The sequence below is a fragment of the Alosa sapidissima genome, chromosome 4 (genome assembly GCF_018492685.1).
Source record: "Alosa sapidissima isolate fAloSap1 chromosome 4, fAloSap1.pri, whole genome shotgun sequence".
Lineage (NCBI taxonomy): Eukaryota > Metazoa > Chordata > Actinopteri > Clupeiformes > Clupeidae > Alosa > Alosa sapidissima.
The window spans coordinates 18451065-18470371 of NC_055960.1; the positions used below are offsets into that span (position 1 = coordinate 18451065).

At 41.6% G+C, this 19307-nt stretch overlaps 1 protein-coding gene across 3 annotated transcripts in view; it reads left to right on the forward strand.

The window, feature by feature from the left end:
* The window catches only part of LOC121706587 (cadherin-22-like), a 128512-nt gene extending 110642 nt beyond the window's left edge, over nt 1-17870 (forward strand). For all 3 annotated transcript variants that reach the window (XM_042088457.1, XM_042088459.1, XM_042088458.1), the window contains 3 exons: nt 5340-5457; nt 7758-8009; nt 16030-17870. In XM_042088457.1, coding sequence (XP_041944391.1) covers nt 5340-5457; nt 7758-8009; nt 16030-16565 — 906 coding nt within the window. In that variant the 3' untranslated portion in view covers nt 16566-17870. The remainder of the gene's footprint in view (nt 1-5339; nt 5458-7757; nt 8010-16029) is intronic.
* Nucleotides 17871-19307: the final 1437 nt, after the last annotated feature.

Here is a 19307-nt window from a genome sequence, read left to right on the forward strand (position 1 = left end):
TGACACACATACACATGCACACAGACACACACACACGCACACACGCATACACTTACATGCATGCCAACACACACACGCATACACACACACATATATACATACACATGCATACACAATCACACACACATCATAGAATCATGTAGTTTCATGTATGTTTTCACATTATTTTGACGGTCAAAGCGGCGGTCATATAGGTTTAGTCAGAGTTTTTTTATTTATTTATTTTTCCAGTCTTTTTTTTTTTTTTTTGTGATTATGATTTTTTATTTTCAATCAATATTTTTCCAGTCATTTTGTGTCAATGATTCTGAAACTGAAAGACCAGGGTGCACAAAACTTGTTGGGCATGTAGCCCCACAAGGATGACACAGAACCAATTGATCCAGAGATCTGACCCCCGAAAGGAAGGTAGGGCGGACACAGTTTTCTATGAATATCTCGAGAACCATAGGGCCTAGGAGGACCACATGTTTCACAGTTTTCTATGAATATCTCGAGAACCGTAGGGCCTAGGAGGACCACATGTTTTTGGCATGTTGGTCAAGGGGCCATGTCAGCCTATCCCATAACCATTAATTTGATGTATAGCCCCACCTAGTTAAAAATGAAAATGCAAAAATTAGGTGTTAGTTGTAATCACAGGTATCTCTGGCTGACAGGGTCAAAAGTGCACAAAATTGGACATTCCTGACATCCTCTGAATGCATGCAAAGTTTCGTGGAATTCCTTTCATGGGAGGGGGTGGAATAAAATAAATTAATTTATGTGTAAATTTAGTGACTGTACACCAACTGGCATGTAGATGGCCGAACACAGTTTTCTGTGAATTTCTGTTTTCTGACACACACACACACACCATTACCCCCACACACCCACTCACAAGCAAACACACAGACACATAAAACACACACACATGCAGGCAAGCAGACACACACACACACACACACACCATTATTATCTCCACACACACTCACAAGCGAAAACACACACATAGAGAAGCACACATATACACAAAAGCAAACGCACACATGCACACACTCATGTACTTACACAAAAATTGCAAGAGCAGGAGATGGAGTAGGAGATGGAGACAAATTGACAAGTGTGATTTTAAACGCACGATCTGGACATTTTATCATAACTCGGCTTTTGATGGTTGCCGCTTTGGGTTGAATCAGTGACGCATGCACGTCAGGTCGAAACCAGGCCATTTATTTTCGTGAGTTTATCACTACAGTGTAGGTGGCAGTCTCGCCAGGTCTCGCTAGGTCACTTCTCGGAAACGTTACAAGCAACACTTCATATTTCAAAAAAGACGCGATATCTCCATTTCTAGAAAAAAAAAACGGGGATTTTGATGAAAACTAGCCACTCTTTAGCTTGGGATCCTCAGGAACAGAGGCATGTAGAAATAAATGGTTTGTACCCACTGAGAGCTTAAAGTCGCACCTTTCAAACGAGTCATAGTATGTGTCCATAGCTATAACATAGAATACGCTGTGGCTCTACAAAAATCGTCAACAATGATCTAGATTGCTGGCACTCTGGGCCAAAGCTTCCGAAAACAGCGTGGCATTCAAAGTATTAATAATTTTTTAATATAAACCAAGCTGTTATACTACACATTTTACATAAATCCATTCATTTTCTGAATCCAACACTTTGATTATTACATCCAACAGATTGATTATTTTACAATTTAATATGTTACTTACTTCATCGGCATGGGGCAGTAAAACTACTGCTTTGTTTTTCTCCCCTTACTTTCTCCCACACATGTATGCATAGACACAGCATCAGACATCAGACCCTTTAGTCGGGCTTGGCCCTTCAGGACATGGGATCCTCTTCTTCTCCTCCTTTCCAGGGTCTCTGAAGCTCACAGGTCAGGGAGGGGACCACTTGATAGAAATCTAATTAGGCGATTGTGCTTGGGGGAGTTGCATTATAGTCAATACACTCCCACACACACACACATGCATACACATTCACACACACACACACACACACACACACATAAACAAACACACACACAAACACACACACACATCCTTTCTCTCATTCTCTCTCTCCTGCGTAGACCGGAAGCCATAGGGACTGCAGACAATGCAGAGGATTTCAGATCACCGCTATTTGTTGTCCTTGACACTGTTTTTGTTATTTATTTCTTTATCTCTCCAACAATGAACATTTTTAAATAATGAAATATTGTGTTTTGTTCCTGGGCTTTGCTATTGTTTTTTTTCCCTTCATTATTTTCACAGACCAAACAGGAGATAGTCAGTTCAAAGTGTCACGACGGGAAAACAATGCCGACTTTGTTGCCGAGAGTACTTGTCTTGTTGTTTACTGGCTGGATTAAATGAACACGTTGATGCGGGGGGTTAGATAGGGAATACACACAGCAGGTGTCTGGCATCAGTATGCCCCTGTCTGCTTGTTTGCGCTCTGTGCCAAGATGAAATATAGAGAAAAAAGTCTGAATCTTACACTGAACTTTTAAATACATTTGCTGTTGTACAGGAAAGACAACACTGAGGGTTTGTTTATGGTCCCCACGCAATTTTTACCTGACAGGCCGCCACCTGAGAATTGATCTTTAAATTGGCTTAGACTGTTTTGCTGAAAGGAATAATTGTAGGACAGCGGCCCATCTGTAGACACAAGCAATTGGAGTTTATTAACATTCATGACACTCTGGATCAGACACGGTCAACACATTGCTTACTTCAGCCAAAGCAAAAGGATCCCTTATGTCTTTTTGTGGCTTGAAGGGGGAAAAACTGTGATAGATCCAATTTCCATTGATTATGGCTTGTTTGCTGCATGTTTCTGAGATTGAAATAAGGTAATGGAATGGAAGGACAAAATGGATCAGTGGGATTGAAAAGAATTGCCCTCTTTGTCACTCAGGGGTAGTTTCTGTGTGTGTGTGTGTGTGTGTGTGTGTGTGTGTGTGTGTGTGTGTGTGTGTGTGTGTGTGTACAAAAGCCTGCATTTGAATACAAATAATCATACTAGACCTAGGTGGCAGAGAAAGAACTGGATGGACAATGTGAAGGACTGAACAGGGTTGTCCATGCCCAATCTCTTAACAGTGGCTTCTGACAGAGCAGAGTGGAATAAGTAGCACCCAATGATGCAATTTGCGTTGCTCATTATGCTCAAAGTACACAAGCTATCTTCACAATTTACTTGAATTGAACTTGAACTTCATCTTGACTGTTAGCTTACTGTTATGGTTATGGTATTTTTACAGACACGTTTGTTCAAAGTGACTACTGTCACTGTAACAGTTACTGTAACAGCTACGTAGCTTGCGAAGATTTTTGCCAACCTGTCGTCTTAAACAGTAATTAGGAAAACATTCTATCTAACTTACTATGTTTAAGCAGAAAATCAGACACATTTCACATCCAGTAATGAAAACAACCCAGAGGAAAGAAAATGTTAAAATGAGGACTGTGTCTGTGTCTGACCTGTGTCTGTCCTTAGCTTGCCACTCATCGATTTTTCTGGCATCTGTGCCTCCTGACTGACAAAAGAGAGTGTTGATCGGCAACTTGGCTAATAAGGATATCCATTAACCGTGCAAAGAGAAACCCTGTAAAACTCGATTCATTCTACATGCTCTAGGTGCATAACAGTTGCTGAAAATAATCTAGGGATATAGACCTACTGAAAGAAGTGAAATGTGTTTTAGTAATTGTATTATTTTTTATTTATATATTTTAAGTATATTTTCTGGGCTTTTTGCCTTCATTTGGATAGTACAGTGAAGTATGACAGGAAGCAAGTGGGAGAGAGAGATGGGGTGGAATCGGGAAATGACCGCAGGTCGGACTCGAACCTGGGTTCCCGTGGGCACTTGGACCCTAGCATGGTATGCACCACAGTCATCTATCATTGTATTGTAAGAATAAATACATTGTTGAAGATGGATGTGGTAGGATGAGCATCACCTGATGAAATTTAAGAAATTGTGTCTAAGACACTCCATAGATCAAAAATATTCAGTTTTATTTAAGGTCTGCTCTCTTCAACTACATTGTTACTACTGGTTGAAAAAGAATAACATAACAGCCAAATTTATTTCAGAAGACTTCATCATAACATCAATATGTCAGAGTTGAAAAAAACAACAACATAGTAGCTCTAATTAGATGTTATGTTTTTATTCAGTGTGAACTGGTCCTTAAAAAATCCTAAAAAAAAAGTGTTGGGAAATAATTAGAGAGAGACCAACAAAGAGGAGTTAGTCAGAGAAATAGTGGACAAAGAAATAGAGAGACTTTTAGTTTTTCAAGCAAACAAGCTGAGGTTTGGGGAAAGTGAAGACAAAATATATTACAGTCCTTTCTAACTGGCTGATTCATTCCCAAGGGACTTATTCACAGAAGCATCTCAGTGTGCCCAGTCAGGGATATCACGTCCTCAAGGATACTGACTTAAAACCCACTGTTTGCCACTCTCAAAATGGCTTGCTTTAATCATTGTGAAATGTGCCAGGGTGAGGACCATGGCTGTTTGTTATACCAAGCCCCTTTGAACACAAACACTGGCTAAGAATATGGAGCCCTTTTGGTGGCATTTTTGTGTAGAGTGCATATGAGTATGTGCTGTATGCTTAATGCCTTTCAGCATTCCTCCTTCTGCTCTTTCCCCCCACCCCCTCATTTGAAAAAGTGTGTAATTGTGTGCCTTCAGTCTGTGTGTGTGTGTGTGTGTGTGTGTGGTGGTGTGTGTGCGCGCACATGTAATGTGTGCCCGTGTGTGTGTCCTTTTGACTCTCTTCCACCCGGCTGGAAATTAGGGGTAAAAAGAAAAGACGAGTGCTGCTTAATTTTCCAATTTGGATTTTGCTCCGACTCCCCGACGAGTGAAATAAATTCTCTGTGAGCCTATTGACAAGCATATAATGAGAAAAGAGCAATAAGCGAAAGTTGGATTTTTGAAGATGATTGCCTGAAGTGGTTTTCCCTCTCCCAATCCCGTTCCCTCCTTTTTATAAGTACACCCATCTGTTGTTTTACATGATCAGCTAATTTAATAAGTGTGGCGCTGAAGCACTGGTAAAATGCTGGGGCCCACTCGCCCTCTCGCTTTCCCACGTGTGTGAGACTGCCGCCGCACTGATTTATAGCCAAGAATTTCAATTCATCAGGCGGAGCAACAGGGGGGTGGGTGGGATGTGGTCTAAAGCGCTGGCAGTTATAGAAGAAAAAGATGATTATGTTATGAGGATGTTGTCATTTTTCGAGAATGACTTTGTAACATAATCCCTTTTTTGTCACTTCTCCCAAATCTTTCCTTTTCTTGTCTCTTGTTGCTTCCTGTAGCTTATTCACACCATCAGTGTGGTGGATAAAGATGAACCCCAGTCCGGTCATCGGTTCTACTTCACTTTGGCACCCGAGGCATCTAACAACCGCCATTTCACCCTCTGGGATGTCAAAGGTAAGATTTGCACACTACCTCACTGCACACATCAAAGGGCAAAATGTTTTAATCTTTTATGAGCATTCTTTATGCGCTGAATTATTAACACTTTTTTTGACAGTTGTAGTGATAATGCTTTGGTAATTGTTCTTATATGAGTCATAGCTTGCTTGATGCATATTCTCAAGGTGAAATATATCAGTGAGTCATCACTAAATGAACAAATTCTGCTTAGGTTAAGGCTGCAATATTCACCACATGCTTAGAGGCAATCACTATCTGGAACCATGTCTGAACATAACTGACTAGAAACCAATTGAAGCTATGTATACTATAGAGTCCATGTTATTTTCCATGTTATTTTCCATGCATTCCTGTTTTTTTTATTTATTTTTGTAAGCATTGTTTTGCTAACGCTAGCCCATCAACCCAAACAGGATTTATTTGTTAGCAAACGGCTCTTTAGAGATGTGTACATAACTGGATGTGACGCGTGGGTAAATCAAGATTGATCTGACACAATGAAAATGTCAGGGGAGGGAGCCAGGGAAATGTCAGCACGTGGTCTGCTGTGTCGGCACTCCCGTGCCCTAGTGAAGGCCTCCGAGAGTGGCTCATGGACCCCTCATCAGCTAGCAGTCAGTCACTCTGCACACACGCATGCACGCAGACACTCACACACACACACAGACACACACACACACACACACACTCTCACACACACATAACACATACATACACACATACACACACTGTAGACTCGTGGAAGTACGTATAAGTGGACGCACACATACTGTACATACATACGCATACACACAGATGCATATATTCACACTCAAACATACACACACACACACACACACACACACACACACACAAACACACACACATGAATACACTCACAAAAACACACTGGCACATACAGACAAAGAGACACAGACACGCAGAAACAAACACGCACACACACACACACACACACACACACACACACACACACCATAGCACAAGCTAAAATAAGGCATGAAATTGCATAGCAGGATGACATTTCAGCAAACACATAAGCAATGTCATGAATGACATGGGTCATATGTGAAGGAGACTTTTGAAAACAAAAAAAAAATCATGTGCAAGGCCTTCACACAGCGTCTCACAAGCCTTCAACACCCCCAGGCCCCAGCACACACACACACACCACACACACACACACACACACACACACAGTCACACACACACAAACATATTCTTGCACTGGGGCTCTCTCTCTCTCTCTCTCTCTCTCTCTCTCTCTCTCTCTCTCTCTCTCTCTCTCTCTCTCTCTCTCTCTCTCTCACACACACACACACACACACACACACACACACACACACACACACACACACACACACACACACACACACACACACACACATGCACACACAAAGAAATACACAGAGGCATTTTTATCATCCCACCTCTTTTTTGTCCTCTCTACTTGTGTTTTCATGGACACATTTGTCAGCCTGTCAGATTCAATCTGTCACTTTTTCCTTTCACCATCACGGCATCACATTGCATTCTGTCTTATTGAGCTTTGACACATGAGGACAAACATCACGCTTTTTCATGGCACAAAACTTTTCAGTCATTGTTAGAAGTACAGACAAACAATAGTTTGTCACTGATGGAGCAGCTCTCCTGGGATATAATTAAATTACTGCTCTGGGGAGCATAAGGATTAAGTCTCAGTAGTGAGCTTCAGGGAGGGCTGAAACGCTAACTATACATTATTAAAGAGGCAAAAAGATATTTTATAAAAGTGTCATTGTTGCATGACAGGAGAATAAGGTATGACTCATAAACTCTATTCATTATAAACTACTGTATGGTTAAGGGTAAAAAACACATTGAAGTCAGGTGAAAAAAAACTAAATGAGTGTGTTGAAACATTTTCTTCAGTTCATCGTTAAACTTAGATTGTGTTCTATTTCCATTGCACTATACACATGTGGATTCTCCTCCAGCATGTTTCGTCATAACTTCCTGAGTCTCACGCAAATGTCCTAAATCTCATGTAAATGTCTTATAAGAACCTGATTTGTCTTACAGTTATTTAACTATTCACATAATAACACTACATGCAATAATAAGGAATTGAGGTCTAATACAGTTGAGGGTTAATATTGTTGCCTGGTGAGTTACAGACTATGTCATTCACTTGACCTGAACTTCTAGCATATTTAATTGCATCACTGTTTACTAATTAGCACCATTGTATACTGCACCTTTATGCAGGAGTTAGTACATCTCTTAACCTTGTGAATTTCCATTGTAATCTCCAGATAATACAGCCGGCATAAGGACCCAGCGGTCTGGGTTCAACAGGCAGGAACAGAACATGTACCTGTTGCCCATCCTGGTGGTGGACAGTGGACCTCCAGCCTTGAGCAGCACGGGCACCGTGACTATCCACGTGTGTGGCTGCGATCCGGACGGGGCCATCCAGTCCTGCAATGCCACGGCCTATGTCATCTCCGCAGCCCTCAGCCCCGGAGCGCTCATCGCCCTACTGGTCTGCATGCTCATCCTTATCGGTAAGTCGCAGGGGGCATGACCCCTGTAACTGTTGTGAATGGCAACAAAAATGAAAATAGGGATTGTATTTTCAGCGTTATGTTGCATTCAAGTGACCCCTTGGGGTTTCCGTCCCAACTGATGCAAACTTATGGGCTCAGCTAGAGTTTAGTTGTGTTGTTTTCAAAAATGTGGTTAAAAACGAATAACTGTTAGAGTGGATTGATAGTGAATTTGATGTGCATCATTTATCGTTTCATCAGACATACCTGAACTACTGCTCACAGTTTACCCGCAGCTTAGAAAGTAAATAACGCACATCCTAAATCCTATAAAATCCTACTCTTATACAACAGGGCATTGTTTTATTTTGCCCTAAGAAGAAGATAGCTGTGTATGCAGCGTATACCCTTGGGCCTTTGAGTCATGTGTTAAAGCTACAGTAGCATCCATGGTTTTTTAGTCCTCTTGCTGCTATGGCTCCCTGTCATGCTTGATATTTTGCAGAATCAAGAACGTTGCATCAGAGCACAGGTTCTTTTGGTGTTGCGGCAAGCTCGTTTTGGACTTTTGGTGGGTGTTCTGGGATAAGTTTGATGGAGAGCAAAGGACTGGAGAGTGTAAACCAAAGATTCTAGAACAGAGCTCTGTTCTAGAATCTTTGGTGTAAACCTTACTCCCTTAAGCCCAGTGCTAGTGACGTAACCTCACAACACACTTGGCTTTAGTCCATTGTTAGCATACCTATCTCCCACCTGATGTTGCAGTCTTGTCCAGTATCCAGTAAAGGGCTGCGTCTGTATGCACACCATAGCACTGATTCCATTAGACTGTACCTACATCATTAGTTACATTGTAATACACAGTGTAACAAGGACATTGATATTCTGTGTTTACACAATCCCAAATCTAACCTTTAGATCTAATTATTAATCTATGTCAGTACAAAGTGTTATTTTGCTGTGCTCATTATTTCTCAATATGTTTGACTCCCCGAGCCAACTGTGTTCTTAGAGTATGGACTTTACGATAAAGCTCATTCACCATCTTGATTTTTTGTTTTCCATATTGGGTTGGTTGTAACCATGCAGTCAAACCTGTGGCCAGCTTGTGTGTTTTGATTATCTGCTGGTTGACCCTACCTTTCTTTGCTCTAGATAAACAATTGTGTTGATGAAGACACATAACCTCCAAAAGACAATAAGTACACAAGAGCAATAACCCATAAAGCACACTTATCTAGTGAAATAACTCACTCCACTGGCAATTGTTTGCTTAGTCTTAAATCCAGGCCAGCCATACTAATTAAATGCTCATTCCTTATGGGAGAATATTGCAGGGACATAATAAGGGATTAGGGATTTCTAAATGCCGTGCAGGGTCTGGATGATGTCAGTACAATTTACAGTACCTGTGCTTAAGGGGAAGACACCTGTGTCCCAGTGAAGGGTCACGTTGGTGCCTTGCCTCTGTGCGCCATCTCATCTCAGTTTGCCACTTGTCAGTGTGAGTGCCCTTTGGCATTGCTGTCCGCTTGGATTACCTTCTTGTTTGGCTGATAAGTCATTTTTATCATCACAGCTCTTACCACACAAAACAACGCAGGTGTCACAGCTAGCGGCTGACAAACTGCTAATAATGGGACTTGCTCTTTTGAACTTTGTACAGTGTTATCATGAGGAAAGCAATATAACAGGGGGATTTTATTTTTAAATGTTTAGTGTCATTATTAATAATAATAATGAATATGTGACCATGCCACGGAATAATACAACATCTTCATAAGCTACTGGCTATTTGTGGCCATTATGCAGTATGTCAGTTACGGGTCACAGACGTACACTTGTTTGTTTAAGCCTTTGCCTGCAACACCGCTATCTCTTCCTGATTACAATCCTGTAGTTCTGCTCACTCTCCTGCACTCCATATACTGACCTTGTGCAGAAACCATTGTAGTCCATTAAAGCCATTGTAGTCCATCTAGAAACGGTGGTGGGTAATGTCTGTCCATCCAGGTAATGAGATAATGGACATATATTTGACATATATTGATGTGTATTCCAGGGTATTTTCCTGTGTGATGTACTGTAGGCTCTGTTATGTCTCTGTTGTGATGGAGCAGAGAGAGTGCTGGGTTGCCACCAATTTGTGCTGTCACCACCAGAGGTGCAGGCTTTAGATGGTTATCTGGAACCAGGAAGTGTCTGCAGGTCAGCTGTTAGACCAGTAAAAAAGAACCATGGATTTCCGGCTGGTAACACTTTGATTGTTTGCCTACAGAGACTTTATAGATAATCTGTTAAGATTCAAGTTCAGAATGTAAAATTGCTGTTGAACAAGTACTCAACACCACCATAACCAAACTTAACCCATAACCTTAGCCCTAACCATAAATGTTAGTTAACAGAGTGTCAACCGATAATCTTTGGTTGATATCCAAGTAAAAGGTGACATGAGAGCTTTTTGTGTAAAAATGTAAAGTGCACATAGCATTTTGGTTTAGCTCATTTGCGGATAATAACTATAACCATTGGTGGATTGATGGAATTTGTGGCTCATGGACCACAACAGCTAAGGAAATAAACAGCTCAGGCATCCTCTTAATTTTATGTTTTGGAATTAAAGTGAAGAAGGAGTACTGTACCTAAGGGAGTTTGGTCCTGATCAGCCTGTGTTTGACCATCTCCTATCCCTTCAGAGTTTACACTTTGGCATACACAAAACCAGGCCAGTATACTGACTACACAGAAAGGACACTATCTCTCATTGGACAGTTTTTTGCATCCCATTACTCAATTGTTTCAGCAAGTATAGATGACTTTATTTTGTCCATTGAAATTGAAAGAACATAGGTACCCTGAATGCACTACAATGAAATAGTGATCTACAAAATGTCAATCTACGAAAGTTGATGTTGTGACAATATTGTGATATTGTGTGTTGTGATATTGTGCAGGTCTCAATATAATTATTTCCAATTGATCATTTGATTTGAGGGTTGTTTAAGTGATTATGATGTGTGCTAGATACAGGTTGTTTGTCTTATCATAAGTTGTCATTCATTTGTTGACTTCACTCAGCTAGTGAAATGAGAAATTATGCAAATTGGTGTCACTTTAAATAATTGTGCTACGTTTTGCCTGAGACAATCCCTCAATTTCTACATTGCACAGACATACATGCAAAATTCTTGTTGAGTGGTTCTCAGTGTTGGATCCTACCAACTTGCACTTGTCAATGTGCTTTGTACAAGTCTATTCTCTGTCACGGTGGAGGCGGACACGGAAGCTGGTACTTCTGCACGGCAAGTCTTTGATGCCTTACAGGTGTTCGTCCACCTGTGAGCAGGAGCCTGGGAGATGAGCACGGGAGCTTGTTTGTCTGCGGAAGCTCAGCAGGTTGCGAGTCATGCATGGCTGCGCTCCTCTGTGTGAACTCCAGGGCAGGACACCGCAGGGTGATTGGTGTAAGGCTGACCGGGTCACGACACCTTACATGTCCAATTATTAGTCATCTTGATGGAACTAAGGTGCGGTCCTTTGGTGATGTGGTTGGACTCCGCTTCCCACTATGACATGTATGAAAGGGAATGGACCTAAGTATTGAAACCAAGTAAGTTACATTTTTATGTACAGTAAATCTTATAGTTCTGTCCATAGAGTGAACTTGATTTATTGGGATGATCTACCTCTTCAGAGAAATTAGTAAGGTTACTTATGGTTTTCCTCATATACTCATAGTCTCATATACACATACTGTACACATTTTCTGTAATGTCCTTCAACTTTGAATGTATTGTGTTCCTTAAACATTTTACCAGGACAAACCGTATTTTTTTGAGCAGACTTTTCAGTTTTGACGTTCGCTTTTGTGTGGGAGAAAAGGCTGAGGTACATACAATATAGGGTTTAATGAATGACATCAGCCCTCTTTGCTATCACGAGTGCCGTGGACACATTGACCGATGCCGCCGTGGTGAGGAAATAGCTGCCTCAGCACTCTGGTCCCCACAGTGCACCCGCACCTTTAAATAGACACGCCATTATGGCTTTCCAGACATTACCAGATACCAGCAGCACCATTTCTCTCAGCTGGCTAACCAAACAGAAAGGGCTTTTGTTTGTTTGTCTCTGAAAGTGTTCTGAGAGGGTGCCTTCATTTGCTCTCTCTCTCTCTCTCTTTCTCACTCTCTCTTCAAACATGCACCCCATGCTAATTTGGAGAGAACATATTGTGTTTGTTTCAGTCCCTAACTATTTGGGAGTGATATTTCATGTTGGTTACGGCTTTAAGTCAAATAGCACCTGATCATTGTAATAAACTCTGTGATACTGCCTTTTTAATGAGTGGCACTTACGCCATTTTTTTCAAACACATCAACTATGAAAGTATGCAAAAACAATTAATATTTTATTTGCTTGTGTACAGAGCTGTTGATGTCAGTGTGCTACATCACTTCATGTTGCAAAGCAAGAGAAGAAGGAATGACATACTGTAGTCCCCCCAGAAAGTGATTTTGCCTATTTAAAAGTTCTGTATGTGTCTATGTTTATATACAGTATATATAGCAGTTTTTTATACACCTACACTATAGGCCTAAATACATTCAAAATATATAACACAATCGTTATGTTATTTTGAATATTTAATGTATTCATAGATACCACATGGTGAGATTAAAGTTATTTTTATTTTATTGAACTTATGTCTTTGCTATAACCTTATGCTAATACTCTTGCAGAACCTGGTATTCCTCTTAATAATAAATATTATAATATAAATATTTCAACTTAATAGAGACACAGTTATTATACATTTACTGTCGGACATTAGTAAGCATGGTACTGTGCAGCCTGAAGCTCTTTAAGCCCCTGTGGTACTGAATAAAGCGAAGAGTCTAGCATCTGGTAGAGTAGAGGACACGAGAGAATGAGAAAGGGCAGTGCTGGACGCACTGTGCACAGACTCTTGGTGCTGAGGGGGGACTAACTGACTGAGGGGGGAGCAAGAAAGCTAACAGAGACTCTGTCTGCCACTGTCGAGCTCCTAAGCATCCCCGCTAAACGTCTCGCACTCCCAATGTGGGAGTGTACGGAATCTGGGGCTGTGTGTGTATGTGGTTGCAGTAGTGTGTGTGCGCATGTATGTGTGAAAGTGTGTGTGTGTGGGGGGGGGGGGGGCACTTGGCTCTCCACAGGCTGCATCACCCCTATGAGATCAGCGATGGCATGATGAGGAAAATGAAAACAAATTTCTGCCTAATTACCCGCAAAACAAACACTCCCTCCATCAGTTCGTTCCAGGGGTGACGTGATGAATCCATTCCGACGCGGCGAGGCATCTGCGCACATCCGTCCCAATTACGGCCCATCTGCCGTGATGCCGTCCCCGGCGCGCCCAGCCCAAGGGTAAATTAGCCGTCTTGTCAGGGCCGCTTATTGGAACATCTGTAGGCGGAGGAGATGCCACATGTTTGCCGCGCAGGTAACACGCCGGCGCACCCACACCTTGGCCCTGGACGAATCCACACGTGTCAGGGGTACAAAGGTTCAAAGGTTGCTCTGTACTGTCACCTTCTTGGTCAAGCTTACATGTTCACTCACTGTTAACCTCTGACTCGTGGCTGGCGGTATTCCCAGAGACCTGCGGCTACTCGTGCTTCTGGGCTTGAATATTCAATGGCCGAGAAACGGTTTCTTTTTTTATCTTTTGCCAATATCGGAGGTCTGCGTTGTTGTGGCTGTGGAGTCTTAGTGAATTTGGAGTGGATTCATCTGATGCATAATTGCTTTGGAATGCTTGGTGCCATCAAGAAGCGAGGCTGTGAAATTGAAGCGGGTCCCTTGAAAAACCCCTGATGATGTGTTCCTCCGACAGTGCCAAATGTGAAACAAAGGAGTAATGAGATGGACAGAAAGAGGGGACAGGGGCGCGGGGGGTGGGGGGGGGGGGGGGTGACGTGACGTCTCCCTGTGGCTTCGAGCGAGCGTGTCGGTGTGGCGGCAGAAGCCATGGTGGGGTTTGTGAGGCAGATCATCTCTCTGTGTTTCCCGTGCGGGAGCCACAGATGATCAACATCCCGACCTCATTCCTCAGTCCGTCGCTCTTTGGGCGCCGCCTGCCACACCATTCTCCTGTGTGTGAAGTGATTTGCACTGAATAAAGACAATTACAGCCTCCCTCCCTATACAAGTCATTTATATAGATTAATATGACCGTCACTACCATTTCCCCCCACAAACCATGGCAAAGAACAGAAAAAGAAAGCTTTGGCATCGAAGGTGAAAAACATCACACCTTGTCACAACTATGGGATGACTTATAATATGCTATAATATGTGAGATGTTCTCCTTGGACAGGCACAGAGAGCCTTACCATATTCATCCCTGCCTTATCTGTATCTACTGATGATGCCAGTGGTTATGCATAAACATTATTGCATATCATCATTATGCATATGTAAATTAATTAAATAATGTTTGTAAGGCTCATCATAAACTCATTTTAATTAAGATTTCTGCATGTGTTTACATAAATAAACCATGAACTTTAGTATTACAAAGCCTAATATTGATTGTCTTCATGTATGTTTTACCTGTGTTTATTACTGCTTTTAATATGTTAAGTAAGACAACTTTAATGTAATTATGCATTACCATAACATGTCTAATAAAGTCACTACTGGTAGATATGCTGGTATACAGTTAGAAATCACATTTTCAAAAGGCTGACATATTGCAGTGTTGAAATGACACCAGAGACTTTGAAATCACACAAAAAAAGCTAATCAGGAGCTCTAAGGCCTTTTCATAGAGATTTTAATTATTTCGTGGCGGTGCTCTGTTATACACTCCGTCTAATGGCTAAGGGCTTCTTCAAAGAGCTTATTTCACCTGCAGCCCCTTAGTGTGCAGACACGAGAGAACACTGTGGATTGACCTGGAGCTTCTCTCTCCTGCTACGATGACGAACATCTAGGAATAAAATGAGACATTCTGTATTTTTTTGACCATGGTTTTGGGTCACCACTTTTGGCCAAAAGGGAAACACTATACACTGTATACGCTTCAGCTGTTTGAGACTTCATTTCAGGGTTTGCACAAAAGTAGGAGTTCAATGAAGGCGAGGTTGAAATTGTGTGGGAGCCTAACCAAAACGCAATTACGAATATAGACGCTCATTAAAATAATTATTTTTAGATTAAAGGCTCATTGATTTGTGTGGATGAATAAGGCTTTTGTTTTTCTCTGCACCGTTAATCTATTAACTGGTTCATCTCATTGTTTTCATATTTAAAGCAAATTTCATTACTCGGTCATTGCAGATACAGTATCTATACATGTGCCTTACCTCCTCATCCCAATCATATCTAGATTTGCCTTGTTCAGTTTTCATCCCCAGTAATCCATGTATGCCTTTCTTTAGCCTGATGTGCTTATCGACTTTTATTAAAAATGTCAAGCACATACTGGAATGCTTAAAGAGTCATTAGCTCGACGCTAACTGAGTTCACTTAAAAATCAATATAGCTGTATTCAAAACGTACTGTTTTATTATCTCCGCTCATATGAGCTGCATTTGGACAGCCCTATCTGCCTGACATCTTCGAAAGCTCAGTGAGTAAAAAGAGAGAACATCCTACCTTGTGCTGATTGTACTATTTTGTGTGTTTCCCCCCAGCAAACTCAAAGCACATTTTTAAAGAAGTGGGAACCATTGTTGTTTTATTGGAAAAGTGTAGTGCAAATAATTATCAAACTAAATGTACTGCATAGCGGTACATAAAATTACCGCCACATGGTGATGCCATGAACTATCCAAAGAAAATAAAGCACGCTTCTCAACATGTTTCCATCCCCCACTCCTGCAACTCCTTGTAAACTGGGGGTGGGGAGGTGGTATGGTGCAAGATATCATACAGTATATTGTAAAACAGGAATATGCTGAATATAGTATGTTATGCTTGTTGTTGTCCTACTGTGTAATTCCTTGACACCTGAAATCTGTAATCGAATCTGCTTCCTGTGCTCTCTTCCCAGTGCTGGTGTTGCTGATCCTCACGCTTAAGCGCCACCGCAAGGGCCAACGCATGTCCGAGGATGAGGAGGACATGCGCGACAACGTCATCAAGTACAACGACGAAGGCGGCGGCGAGCAGGACACGCAGGCCTACGACATGAGTGCCCTGCGCAGCCTCTACGACTTCCCAGAGGCCAAGAGCGCCGACTCTGGCGCTGACCTCCCGTGCCTGCCGCAGTGGATCCAGAGCCGCGTGAACGGAGGCAGTGGCAGCGGTGGTGGTGGTGGTGGTGCCATGGCCGACTTCTCGCTCTTTCGGGGCTACATTCGCAAGAAGGTGGAGCAGGCCGATGCCGACCTGTCAGTGCCGCCATACGACTCATTCCAGACGTACGCCTTCGAGGGCAGCAGCTCACCCGCACTGTCCCTCAGCTCCATCCGCACGCTGTCCACCACTTCGGAGCAGGATTTCTCGTACCTCAGCGACTGGGGACCTCGCTTCAGGCAGCTGGCTGGCTATTATGCCCCAGGACAGCCTGAGGAAGAGGGCTCCTAGCCTCTTCCTGCTCCTCCTCCACCTCCTGCTGCCAGCACGCCATCTCACTCATATTGACAGTCCAGTGTCCTAACTGTCCTTGAACCCGACTCCCTTGTGACACTTTGGAAACCCAGTCAGATATGACAGTTTAATTACTTTTTTAAAGAAAAAAATACTTTTTTCCCTCTTTCTCCAATTGTGGATTAAAGTGGGTTCTGAGCACATGAGGAACTACTGGGAAACCAGGTATTATTGACCTATAATGGTAGGGGGGGAAATCACAGACACACACCACTGCTCTTTGGTCAACATCATGTGTTTTTTTCCATTTGTATTTGTGTTTTTCTTTTCTTTGGAGGCAGAGACCTGAAATAACCACTTAAAGAAAAACAAACATTGTGCTATTTGCCATTTCTACAGTGTGTCAAGGGACATTTCTTTCTTTTCTCAAGCCAAGGCAAACTACCCCCCCCCCCCCCCCCAACCACCACAAAAAAAAAATCAAAAACAAAATGTATTTATTAAAGAAGAACATATTTATGTATTTATTAATTTATATTTATTTATTTATTCATCATGAATATAATTACATGACCAGAATGAATGGACTTCTTTGGGAAAGGTGGAGAATTTTTGAAAAAGGGAACAGAAATGGACAGCAAGTGAATATTGTTATACTGCCCAAAAGCAATCTTGAGTGAACTGAAAAGGCGTATCGTGAATGTGAGAGTGCACTGTTCAAGCAGCATTATTTGGGTCACAGACAACAACACAGTCTCAAAAATATTTGTATTTATTTTTTGGAACACTTTTGTATAATACTAACAAGACAACAACATGGGAAGAAAGAAGCTTGAGGCGAAAAGGCAGAAAAAGTGTCAAATCAGTGCAAGCATCGGTTTTGTCCTGACATAGCCTACTTTTTATTGTGTTGTGATATTTTGCTTACGTTGTGGACATTCTGTGTTAACTTTTTAAAAAGGGATGATCTTTGTTTTCTTCTGATCCGTGTGTACATTACACTAAAAGGTGGCAAAGGGTCCTTACATGGTCATAAAGTGGAGTTGTTTCCCAGCAACTGTGCTGAAGAATGTTGTGTTTAAAAACCTGACATGTGAGCGTGTTTATGCATCTGATTTCATTTCTATTCAGCGTTACTTTTGTTCTCCTGATTCTGTTTGAGGGTGGGGATGTTAGAGTGATTAGGAAAAACATGCACTGTATCACAAACATTCAGTACCCAAGACCTCTTTAATGTTGACCCTTATTGTAAATGTATGGAAATATACAGTTGAAATCAATAAATATTTAATGCTTTTTTAATTAAGTATCTGTGGATGGGGCAATGTGCCCTTTATTTATTCAGGTCTCCTCACAACATGAAACACACACACTAAAAACAAAAACTTATTACAGGAAATTATGTCACAGTGCTTGCAAAACTACATTTAAACCAACAAAAATACAAAACAAAACCATCAAATCTAACAAAAGGTTCATTGTCTTGGTAATGGTCACTACTCTGGTGGACCCTGGGTGACTTCTTATTGGTTCTGCATCATAGAATCCAACTGATACTCTAATATTGTTGCCAAGACAAGCATTTGACCAGTGCATTTCTTTATTTCACTATCCTCCTTGGACTTATTCTTTGGAAAGGCATACCAGCTTACTCGGTACATGAAAGGGATGTTTTTTTTTATGGATGCTGCCCAGCTAATATGCTGCACTGTGACACTCCAGCTCATTCAGACTGGTATCACTTTTTTTTGACAGTCTTCTATTGAATACAATAAGGAAATGGAAAAGTGGCCTTTGAACCTAATGAAACACCTTGGAGAATATGCCAGTCTAAAACCTGTGATGTGCTTTAATGAGCAGGCTTAGCTATTGCGTGTGTACTGACTTGCAATACTATTTCCCCTTCATGCAGAGCATTTTTGCACACCCACTGTAAAATGGTCTCTCTGTGCAGAGCTGCCATTTTTCATTAATGCCCCATGCATGCTAACATATTACTACATTGCAATAAATCATGTTTTTCCCTCTAAGGGCAGCATACAGTAGGGTAGTGTCATTTCTTCTGTGGACCTGAGCATTGACAGGCGATGCTTTGGGGCTACCCATGTCTCCATACAAATTATTTTCTTGCATTTCGCCCCTGAATTAATCATCATAATTGATTACACCCGGTTTATGGAATATAAGTCTATCACAGAGATTATCGATCCACACATGGCACCCCCCCTCGCCCCCGCAGCACCTCTTAAAGTCAAAGTAAGGGAGACGAGCATGCAGTACAGTATATATGAGTGTGTAGACTGGGTTCAAAATAAACAATATAAATATTTCAAGCAATATGAATATTTCATTTGGAAGTCATTAGCAAATTTGCTATCACCACCTAATGACACTACTATTACGTTTTTGACAAACCACAAACATAATGTGCCAATATGATACCATACCAATATGATCCCCTCGTGGATTATTCTGTTCTCATCATGAAATGATCCTGTTGTATAAGTGCTTATCACCCGGAGAGAAGAAATACCCTTTTCTGATTGGCTGGTGGGGTGGCTATTCTGAATAACAGGACACCGTTCCATATCAATGCTTATGGATGGTAACTATAACACCCATAGGACGACGGTTGCAGGCTTCGCAACAATGGAATCAACTGTAAACAAGCTAACTGTCCATGCTATCGCTGTTATAGGGCCAACGAAAGTTGTACAACAAGCTGAACTATTGAGCTTC